This window comes from Hesperophylax consimilis, chromosome 31 (genome assembly GCF_061612785.1).
Source record: "Hesperophylax consimilis isolate HC1 chromosome 31, BYU_Hcon_1.0, whole genome shotgun sequence".
Taxonomy (NCBI): domain Eukaryota; kingdom Metazoa; phylum Arthropoda; class Insecta; order Trichoptera; family Limnephilidae; genus Hesperophylax; species Hesperophylax consimilis.
Genome location: NC_142866.1, coordinates 4868481 through 4880823, shown reverse-complemented (window position 1 = coordinate 4880823; position 12343 = coordinate 4868481). Strand labels below are relative to the sequence as shown.

The 12343-nt window shown below is 35.1% G+C and overlaps 1 protein-coding gene across 4 annotated transcripts in view; it reads left to right on the top strand.

Moving 5' to 3' along the window:
• The window catches only part of MESK2 (misexpression suppressor of KSR 2), a 292886-nt gene that overhangs the window by 268324 nt on the left and 12219 nt on the right, over positions 1-12343 (top strand). For all 4 annotated transcript variants that reach the window (XR_016305189.1, XM_089649910.1, XM_089649912.1 and 1 more), the window contains 4 exons: positions 8373-8514; positions 9059-9205; positions 9975-10256; positions 12186-12270. Coding sequence is in view for 3 of the 4 variants with exons in the window: in XM_089649910.1 (XP_089506036.1) it covers positions 8373-8514; positions 9059-9205; positions 9975-10256; positions 12186-12270 (656 nt within the window). In the remaining variant the exon portion in view is untranslated. The remainder of the gene's footprint in view (positions 1-8372; positions 8515-9058; positions 9206-9974; positions 10257-12185; positions 12271-12343) is intronic.

Genomic DNA, 12343 nt, shown 5'->3' with positions numbered 1-12343 from the left:
AAATTATTGAAATTCACTTGAGTGAATCAAATGCAAATCATCTTGAGTGATGAGGCACATTTCCACCTCAGTGGCTTCGTCAAAAAGCAAAATTGTCGCATCTGGGGCTCGGAAAACCCAAGAATTATTGTAGAAAAGCCTCTCTATCCTCAACGTGTGATTGTTTGGTGCGGTTTATGGTCCGGCGGAGTCATTGGACCTTACTTTTTCGAAAATGAGGCTGGAGCAACAGTTACGGTGAATGGATTGCGCTATCGAGAGATGATTAATGATTTTTTATGGCCGGAATTGGATGGTATTGATCTGGACAACGTTTACTCAACAAGACGGTGCTACGTGCCACAAAAGCAACGAAACCATTGATCTTTTACGATTGAATATCAAAATAACAACTCTAATTGGAAAATCCTGTAGAAAGCGTAAGCTAGATTTAGAACAAGGACGTTCAGTGAAATCAGACAAAGCCAATACGCAACACAGTTTATTCCACAAAGGGATGAAATATTATAATGCGCTGCCAAAAACATAAAAATTACGCCAGTCAATAAATTCAAAATAGATTATGAGAATCATATTTAGCAATATAAAATGTACGTGGTACCTTCGTCACCGGTGTGTAGTCGGGAAACAAGCCAAACGCGCGCCCAACATGTATGTATACACTGTTGATTTTTGTCACATGAGAACGGGTCGCTTCTACGACTCGTTTTTGTTAAATCTTCTAAGCGTACTATTATTCAGATTTACGTAATATTTCACAAGCAGAAGTGTAATATTTGCCGATGTTATAATAATTATGTAATGAGACCTTCAATCTACATTAGACAGACTGATGATCTTGATAACATGGCATTAACGCAATACCCTTCCTGGCAACCTTACTGTTGTGTATAATTATTGCAGCGTATTATGATGTTTGAATGTCATTGAAAACTATATACCTATTGCGCCGGAGAATATCAATAGAGAAATAGACTGCAATCAAACGGAATAGCAATGAACCGTTGGTATAGAATTCACTAGACGAACCCTCTACTAGTAATAAAACTCCATTAACGGCACGGCAACACCACCGTTATCAATACTTGACAGAAAAATAAAAAAAGTCATACTGATCGACTATTTGTTGTGCCGGGAAATGTTAAGAGTGAAACAAATCAACCTAAAAAGTATAACTTTAAAGATGAAATATTGTCATGTAACGAAATTATGAAATAAATGCACAGTTAGTCTTTATTTTGGGTAAAATCAATTCGCAAGTATGACATGTAGCATGCCAACAAAAGTAAGATAATGTAATAGACTTTTACAACTGCTTTATGGGTTCACTGAGGAACAGGTTACACCTGCATCGTTCGTCCCAAAGGAACGTAATATCTTTCCTTAACCCTTTATTTTTTCAAAAGGGTTTTAACGAGTGTATTCTCCATCTGGGTTAGCTGCACTCCGAAGTAGACGTTTTACAAAGCGTCTCTTGGGTCAGACCTGCCAGAGATTCACTGAAATAGCGCGGAACTATACACGAAACTAAATTCCTCTCCAGTACTGAAACATGATGTCATCCCTTCCAGGGATCACATCTGTAAGACAGAGAGGCAGGGTGAAGAAACTAACCAATATCATCCCTCGTCCTAATTAATAAGATACAAAGCGATGCGGGATTGAGAAAGTATTCGTGATCGAAGAACTAATCAATGTAATGTCGCAAAAAAGTCCTTATTATAACAGTTTATTTTAATTCATATTTCAAAGCTCGCTAGCTGTTAATGGAAATTATACTGTCAGCTGAGAATTGTGGCGTTGACTTGAGGATCCATACTGGTACAAAGACCATTTTCTGGTAGAAACAATAAGTAAAACAAGTTTCATTGGCATAGACATAAACAAACAAAATTTCTACTTCATAGATAAGATGTCGGCGTAGGATTCCACTGTACATACTCAATTTTAAATTCACCTCTTGAACAATATCCTCCGACGTGCTGGTGAACTCCGAGCGTGGAGAACATTAGACATCTGTTTGAATAGAATAAAATAACGTGTTTAGTAGGGTATAACCGAATAAAACAGAACATTGTTTAGTTGAAAAAAGTAAGATTTTTGTACACGAAGTACCGCGGCGATTTACCGAGCAGTCAGGTCACGTAGTCACAGCGAGTGGCCACAGCGAGGTGGAAGGCATTTCCTTGCCTTGCCGTTCTGGTGAGGTCGCATGCATCGCCTGTTCGCTATTGCTCCCTCGCCTCGGCGTCTAATCAAATTAGTGCAAACGACTTTTTAAGTGCCCATAATCCACGGCTACGCACACGTCGTGACTGCTCACTGCTAGTCGCCTTGTCAGTTTGTCACTAAGGATTACAGTACATGCCGAATGATTCCATGACAAAATAGAACATTGAAGAAAATGATGAAAAGTGAAGGAAAAAAAACAAATCTAACTAACCACCTGCCGTAATGATAAGTTAGAAGTTCACCTCAGACTAAAGATTGTTTAGGAGTGTATTCAATTTCCCCAAAGGCATGATAAATGGTAGGTTGGTCCTGCCTCTTGGAAAAACAAAAAGCCTATCTCTAGTGAAGTTATCGGGGATATTATCGTAATACGTTCCAGAACATCAGGATTGCAAATGTTCCCAGTGAATACCTTAAGGCAAAGCTTAATGCTAAATCACCATTTTGATTAATCTTTATAACGATTGGTGTACATTATGAATACTAAAAACTATGCTTTAGATAAATTGAAGGTTTTCCTATTGTTTCGCTTGAGTAGAATACAAATAAAAAAATAAATTACTCAACAAAAAATATAAATGTAAACTACTAAAAAATTTTTTTTTCAATAGAAATGTATGAACGCGTAAAGGAAACAACTTTAAACAAAAAATACAGTATTATAGCTAAGATTATCTGTGACAGTTGCACTTGATATTATTTTTTGATTTCTTATAAAATTATTTACAAAATAGATTAAAACCAGTTTTGTGCTTGAAATCGAATGTTTCTAGACTGCGTTTGTCAAGCGATTACGATACCAAGAATATACACACTTTTGGCTTTTGGCTTGCTCCTCTTAAGTGCTACAAATAGGTCTGCACGATCCTGTCCTAGCATTCCTGCGAGAAAATCCTAGGGATGCAACACAAACCATTCGTATCCGTCCGAATTTCTAATTTAAAAAAAAGGAACACAGACATATTCTTTATTAAAGAACGATAGCCCATTATGGAAATTACTTTACAAAATAAAAGCATTTTCAAAGTACAGTCAGATAAAGCCCGATGAATTTCATAACGCCAGATCTCATTGTTGTCAATTTTTACTACGTATAAATAAATGTGTATATATAGATGATTGTAATGTAAGATTTCTGCTTTATAACTAAGATGTGATATTGCATGGTATACGATGAAAGTGACGTTACGTTTCCTAGAATTTTTAAAACGCCAGAACTCATCGTCTCGGGATTTTTTTGCTGCTTCAGACAAATAACAGATTTCTGCGTTATAGTTAAGATGTGTGTCGAGGTTGGTCAAGGTGACTAAATTATTTCCTTTAACATTGATGTTAAACGTAATTTGTATGCTTTGTCTATATCGTCCTTCTGTTGTAACTAAAATGACGTTTTTTTTGCGATGTACATCGAACGCGACGTGTTAACATTCGGAATCGGACGAAATCACGCACTGCACTTCTTACGCAAATGACGGCCGGCCGCTTGCATTGATTTATCCAAAAAGAACATCGCCCAAATTGCACGTTTCAAATATCAAAATATTTTCTGATCATAACCTAAAGAACTTAATATGCCACATTATACAATTAAACCATACCCGAAGCAGAATTCGTTAGTACAAGGTTTTATGTGTATTCCATTCAAAGCATTTTTATAGGCCGATGCTCTTATTTAGCCTTCAAAAGACTTTGCCACAATTTCCATCTTCAAGATGCCAAGATGTGTTTGACTCGCAATATTTTATTAAAGCATACAATATAATATTTTTAGGAAATCAAATTTTCAAACCTAAAATACAATTACGTATTTATAGCTCTATAGGATCATTGCCCTGTAAAAGCGTAGACGTCGTTAATACTAGAATTTTAATGTTCCCAATGACTTTGACTTAGGAACTTAATTATTATTCCAATATCTAAATATATATATTCTCGCGTGATTCGTATTCAATGGCGCAGTAGATTATCCACGGACATCTTTGTACTGCAAAAATAATACTAATTGTTTTTTTTTAGTTTTCTTTTCTTCTAGAAATAACAATGCCTACACATTTAATAGTTATCATACAAATGTATCGGTAATTTGGAAGCATAGAGCCATACACCTACTCACATAGGACATCTGAAAATATGAAACTCCTCTCTTTTCTGATAGAGTCACAACTATCTAGTAAAAACCATAGAAAGTGCTCAAATGTACACTTGCACCTTAAAGAAATCCTCGGCACGGGAGATCCCAGTGATGATATCATATCTATTTGTTACAAAAAGAAGATAATAAAACACTTATTATTATTATTTAACTACATTTTATTGAATCGTTACTCGTAATCTCTAAATGGGGTATTTTCTCATATTATGAATACTGTTAAAAATTTGCGATAGATTTAAAGTATATTTTTCAGATCCTGATCGTTGTACTAAAACTAAGTAATTTTCAAATATGATTTAAGATTTTCACGGCCAAAAGTATTTTTGTTATTTTTTTTTGGGTGTTATGCCGTGTTTCGCTAACTCCTTCTTTAGCCAACGTTTCGGACAGCATTGCAGTGTCCATCATCATCACACATCTGCCCTGATGATGGACACTGCAATGCTGTCCGAAACGTTGGCTAAAGAAGGAGTTAGCGAAACACGGCATAACACCCCAAAAACAAATAACAAAAAAAAAAGTAATTTTCATTCATACTTTTATTCATAAAAGATTTTAAAACCGCATATTCTGAAACGGTTCCAACTGGCTACAACGTCATTATGACATAGAAAACGCCTGTGGCCTAGACCTAGTATGACGGCTGTCACCAACATCGCCCGGCGACGTTAACGCCGCCGAATTCACGATTTTTTATCAAAAATATACATTAAATTGGCGGCAAATTGAAAATCCCACATTTTAAATCGTTATTGAAAATGTATTCGTCAGCATAAAAATACCTTATCGTATTTTTTTTTCTTAAATAACAAAAAAACAGTGATATTCCCTATTCGAAATTCTATTATCCCTTTCTATTATAATGTATAGGGTTTTCCAATAAGAGGTGTTATTTTGAATATCCCGCTATTTCGGTAGATGTTACTTTTGAAGCTGTCATTTTTTGATATTTGACAAGTAGAAACTACGACATTAATAAAAATGGAACGATACACGCTTCAACAACGCATTGAAATTATTAAAATTCAACTACTTTTTATTTTTAAAAATGTCTTCATTATTTATTTCTGAACGAGTATCAAAGTATGTGCATTGAATTAAATGTGGTTCAGAAACAGTTTCATATGTAGAAAAAATAACCACGTTTTTTCTTTTGTAATATAATGAGCAAAGCATCTATCATAGTCGAATATGCAAAAAATTATATAGATAGGAAGGAAAAATCTATTTAAAAAATATATATTTCTAATATCAACACAAGTCATAAAAGTTATTAAGGCCATCTACATTAATTTGTATCATACAATTTGTATTTTTTACCATATCACACGCGTTTTTAAAGACAAATTGGCGTATAATAGTTTGTAATTTTGTCAATAAGCCTTAGGAGACTAGCGCGCAAATGCCAAGAATGGTTAAGGCGATGCACTACGTCGTGTAATATTTTAAATTGAGCCGCTATCAATAACAACCCTTACGTAGATGGCGATAAGGTTTAAATTCCCGCTTAACACCATCCGCCTGTTTTGATTTATGCAAGAAAAAAACATGGCCAAAAAGTGCCTTTTATTATTATATTATTTTGTGGATGTTCCGGCATAAATATATTTTTTTTTCGATCATTTTATAAATAACTTAATTTGCCACAATATACAATTAAACCATAACCGAAAATAGGTTCGTAAGTAGGAAATTTTGAACTTTAAAGCAGTTTTCATAGGCCTCATAAATTTTTTTTTTCTGGGCTTATATTTATTTATTTAACGCCCAGAGGGCTTTTACATGGTTGGTAGTATAATTTTAATTTGACAAATACTTTGAAACATAAAAAATAAGAATAAAATTACATTTGATAAAAGCTATGCAACAAGTCATACAAACACAAGAAACAAAAACAGAAAATTACAGCTATTTGTTGGTTTACATGATGTGTTTAGGAGTATTGTTGAAATAAATGTTTTAAATGATCCACAAAACTTGCCAAGTTGGTATTGAATATGTCAACCTCACCCAAGTAATGATTTCCCATGGTGTGAAGTCGTTGTATCGGAGAGTGTCTAATGTAGTTACGCTTATGTGTGCTGCTGTAGAATATTGTATTTTGTCGTGTTGTTACTGTGGGTGTATGTATGTTTATAAGTTGCAGGAGTTCACAACAGTCGAATTTAGAGTTAAGTATTTTGAATAAGAACGTTAAATCGTTTATTTTACGTCTATCTTCTAATGTATGTATTTTTAGAGTATTTAATAAGAAATTGTATTATAGAAAGACTTATGTAAAAAATACTCGATTATTTCAAGGGCCAAGATGTATTCTACTCGCAGTATTTAATTAAAGCATCTGAAACATTTCTAGGCGACATTGAAACATTTTCAAACCAAAAACACATGATTTTGCATTACTACGTATGGCATCGCCTTCAGATGAACGGCCCTTTTCATACAAAACTTAAATTTGAGCCAAATACCCAACTAAGTAACGTAACTTACTAACGTAAGTAGGAACTCTTTTTGTAATATGTACTTACATTTTTTCATTGTATGGTCCCCAATGAAGTGCCGCAATACTTAATAACCCCACTAATGAACTGGGTGATTCAATTCAATGTCGAGGTGAAATTATCCGGATTTTTCCGGCGCGCAGAGGATTAGCAGTCATTCATGTTTGTTTAATCCATCGATTAGACAAATAACTGGATTTTGATAATAATGTAATGTAGATAATAATATCAACGTTAAATGCAGTATTCTTGCTTTATAGACAGATTATAAAGAAAAACAAATCCGGGAACAGAAATGTGGGTCAAATTTTAGTTCAGAATTTTGTGTTTTTTTTTAACATTGTTAATTTTTCATTTTCGTCTACGAACAGACCTTTATTAGGTATGCATGTTTTAAAGGTTAAATATAAATAATGGAAGGGCAAAATTTTCTACGTTCTCCGAATATAACATGAATTTCATTTTTCCTCGGTCATTAGCGACTTTGTGAAGTCATTAGTTTTCCTCAGTCTTTTTAACGTTGGCTTTGAGCAAAACTAAAATAGCTTTTTATAATGTTACGTCAGGCTACGAAATGGTTAAGCAAGCTACCACCGCGATTTTATATCGTAAAATTTCATATCAATTTAAATAGCTCCGGCTGCATCATTTTTTTTCTGCAAGTCGAAAGATTTCAGTTTTCAAAGTTAATATCTCTTTCATCCCGTAAAAATAATTTCGCATGTGGACTTAGAGCCTCTTGCTCGTGTTTATAGCCTCTCGTTATCTAGTAGCATGATTGGTATATCTATGGTTGTAGCATTGTTGACAGTTGACAGCAAACACCTGTCATAGCTGTCAGCTCATAGCTAAAATAATAAATTATACATTATACCACAATCTCATAATGCACGCTCATTGGTCAGAAAGTATGTATTTGAAAGTGATTCTAGCTGCTTTTTATAATGATAATGCGTCAGGTTAGATAGCAATTTAATTAACGGTGGAATTTAAATGTCACCATAAAAAAATGATTTTTAAATATTATTAGTAGAATAACACTTTCCACATTACATTGTTTGTAAATAGTATTTACTGATGGTTGATTGGTGATGGAATAGTAATAATAAGTTTAATATGAACTCGCCATTAAAGAAGGAAAACATTTAATATTTTTCTATTGGTTTATTATTGACTATATTGTAAAATAAAATAAGTAATTCTTGCTCATGGATTAGTGCAATCATGCCTTTGTTTTAAGTCTTAAGGGTTGCTCACTATTGCCAACAAATTATTAGAGGCTTGTGTGTTTTTTGATTGCGATAAAGGTGATCATCATTCATTTTACGATTTCCTGTTATTTACTAATATATCTCAAATTATCACAAAAATATTCACCAAAATGTTTATCACATGCACAACAATTTTGGTCCCAACAGCTAAAGCAATAATTCAATCTCAAGAATGAAATAATCTGATCATTGTATGTTTGTTTGTTTGTTCTGTAGTTACATCTACCCAACCATGGACGAGCTGGCCAATCAGCTGAACTTCGTGCTGGGCCACTTTGGGATCAAGTCCTTCATTGGGTTTGGAGTGGGTGCCGGTGCCAACATCTTGGCTCGCTTTGGCCTTGCTCATCCTGAAAAGGTATGTATTTTTGTTATCCCTAATAACAACTGTTTTCACAGCTATTTTTTGCTTGTGTTTCAATCTTTTGATATCAGTGACTTGTACAGGTTTCCCTCATCTTTGTTGAGTATTTCAGTTTATTCCTTATTTTTTAGGTTAAGACTTCCATTCCTCCAATATCTTGGTCACATCATAAAGGGTGTTAAATACAAGAATTCCCAACTGATAATTTTGGGGAAGATTGATGAAAGGTACGGTAGAAGAAGCTACCTACCCAGATCTTCAAAATTTATGCAACTGGTACGAGTTCAGTTCTGCAGTTATTCCAGGTTTCTAATCTACAGGGTGGTGACATTGATAAACCTGATGACAATTAATCTCCTATAAGAGAAGGCACCAGAGTCACATACACACTTATCAATCTGTTTTTAATGTATCTTGCATCATCATCATCATGCTGTTGATATTGATGACCAGCTACTTTTTGCCACCTGCTCTATTGACATATTTGTGCTTTTCCTACCCTTAGCTGGCTGTTTTTAATGATTGGATTGTTTCTTAGGTGGATGCGCTCTGCCTAATCAACTGTGTGTCCACTCAGGCTGGCTGGATTGAGTGGGGTTACCAGAAGCTGAATGCTCGCCACCTCCGCTCCAAGGGAATGACCCAGGGGGTGCTCGACTACCTGATGTGGCATCACTTCGGAAGGGTACCTTCATTACACACATATTTCATAATACAACATTTTTAATCTGCATATAGAGCTCGGTATGCAGCACGTCAGAGAAAGTCAAAACCCCAGTGTTGTTCGACTCTCCTGAACATTTCGTGTTTTGGAGTTTGCTTACCGATTGCTTCTCGGATACATAATATATGCATATAATAGGCTGCTTTTATATTTTTTGATTTTTTTTTTTTAAGTCAGAAATATGATCATGATTATTGAGAGATTTTCTGGCATACATGTCAGAAACATGGTCACTTTGTTAAAAATGGCACCATTTTTTGACTGCTGAAAACTAACAAAAATCCATTAAAATTGGCAATTCTATTTTTTTAATGCATTAAAATGATCAATACTCTAATGAAAAACATACAAAAACAATACATACAATGTTGGTGAACTGTATCATCACAAAATGTTAGTTAAAAATGAAAGTTGTGTTACTCACCAAACTCACCGAAATTGGTGCAGTGTCAGAAATAAGGTGTTTTACCTTACATATATTGCGTTAGTTAGCCATAATATGATAAATTCTGAAGAAAATATGTATTATTTTAGAAGATAAAATGTACAATGGTAAATATGGGTAGTGCTTTCAAACCAACGGTAGTTTTGACAACATTTAACTTCAGAATTGAAATATTAAGTGACCTGATTTAATTTAGACTAGCGAGGTTTTCCTCACCTCTATCCTCACACATCTTGAAAAGAGGTTCAATTAACAATAATTAAATATCCACTGCAACAATTTCAGGGCACCGAGGAGCGCAACCACGACCTGGTGCACGTGTACAAGTCGTACTTCACACGCCATGTGAACCCGACCAACCTGGCACTACTGATCGACTCGTATGTGCGTCGCTCCGACCTGAACATTGTGCGCGGTGAGCTTGGCGGCGACAACCTGAAGAGGGCCGCCACCAGCACCACGCTGCGTATGCCCATCATCAACATCACCGGCTCACTGAGTCCGCACGTCGATGACACCGTCACTCTCAACGGCAGACTGGATCCCACCAACTCTACGTGGATGAAGGTTCAAACATTTGCTTTTTCTTTTTTATAATATTATATATCCCTTTCCCTACCGTGAGTCCCCTTCGTCGTTGTGTCTACATCATCTTCAAAGATGCTTTGTTGGGGGTCTTTTTAATGAAAGAATGAAGTAAACCTGTGTTTTGAAGAGATTAGAGACCGAAGATGTTTACCCATTCATAGCCGAGCTGCTGAACATGACGAACGAGTCGTAGAAACGACCCGTTATCATGTAGTAGCTGTCAACTGTATACAAAATAACTTGATGGGTAGGATACTAGACTATCAGACAGATGGAGTAAGTATAATGAACACACTGGGTAACCTGCTTAGGCACTTTTCTTCACAAATGTCCACCAATCCTAATAAACAAGTTGCACTTATTACTTTTCTATTTATGCAGACAATAATTGACAATTTATATCTGTTAAGAACAGTCACTTTTTTGAAGACTTTGAAAGAACACAGATGTACCTAAACAAACTAAATGGGCATCATCCTTATTTATTATATGACTCGTGCAGTGATACGATTATGCGACGTGTCATTCATGAACGAGCCCCACAATTCAGCTAGCTCTTTTTGATGAGACGTTTTCGTACAATTCCCGGTAAACTGTACCACGGCTCAATCAAACGGTAACTCTTTTTATCAGGAAATATTATAGATAAACAGTGCCATTAAAATTATCCAAGTGTTATAACATACTCAGAGACGTGAACAGTGTCTGACAGTCTGTATCGGGACTTGAATATATGTACATACACCTACTAACTACCTAGCATCTTATTTTTCTCGTGGTACAAGGCAGTGCACCGGTACCAAGAATCATACGATCATTTATACGCTTACGCTGGGAGTTGGGAGCCGTATCTCATTGCTTATACGCTCTGAGCTCTCGGCTCCCGTTCAATTGAGCTGTCGTCCAATTGAGTCGGCTCTTTAAGCCGTATGAAAATATTAAGCTGATACCGTGACCCATCGCTAGTCGCAAAACCCACCCTGGAAATTTTTGCTGCCCTTGATACATTCACAAAATAGTACAATAAGTAAATTGAAAATAGATATACATAGTATTAATATTTTTCACTAAATGTCAAAGAATACTATACAATTATTTAGATATTTAGCATAAAAAGTAAATTCTTTTTATATTCAAGTTGTTGCAAACAGTTTTTAGCGACAATCACCGGACTTAAAAATTCGAGAGCGGGTTTTGATCCACTATCCATATTTATTTATTTTATTGATACATGATTTAGAGGTGGTTTTTTGTGATATTTCACCCTCCATGCTAGGGATGACCCTGTATTATGGCGGGTGAATTTTACATTTTGCGGACATAGAATCTATACATTACTAAAATATAAAATAGAGAAATAAGAAAAATGATGTATAGCTAGTTCGGGTTACAAGAAGAGGATGGAGAAGTTAGAGAATTATAAGAAGATGAAAATTTTGAGAAATTATTATTAAATAGATCACACTAATTAATTATATACATACTATACCGCTAAGTTAGGGAACAAGGATATATTATGTTTTGTCTGAAAGGTGATTAAATTGATAGAGTGTAGAATGAATGGGTATTGTAGTTGTAATGTATTCCGTGTGTAAGGATCAATTTCGTAATTTGTTTTTTTAAAGGAATGGGGTTGACTCACGGTTTTTAGGTTTTCAGGGATAAAGTTAAAGATTTTAGGAGCTAGGAAGAAAAATTGTCTTTGAGCTGACGTGGTATGTAATGAAGGTACTTTGTAGTGACCGTTAGTTATTGTTCTGGTGGTCTAGTTGTGTTGTAAGAGAGTTTTATTTTTAAATTTGGACAGGAAATGTATTATCAACCATTTAGGTTCAGTGTATTGTCTCTTTCACTTTTGTTGGTTTTAAAAGTCGGCCATTGTGAATAAACATATTAATCTCTTTTCAGATTTCCGACTGCGGAATGGTTCTCGAAGAACAGCCGGGGAAGGTGTCTGAAGCTTTCCGTCTCTTCTTGCAGGGAGAGGGTTACGGTAAGTCCCAGTGCTAAATGTAGTCACCCTAAATGTGTTCCAACCAATGAATAATTTGCCAAATATTTACATA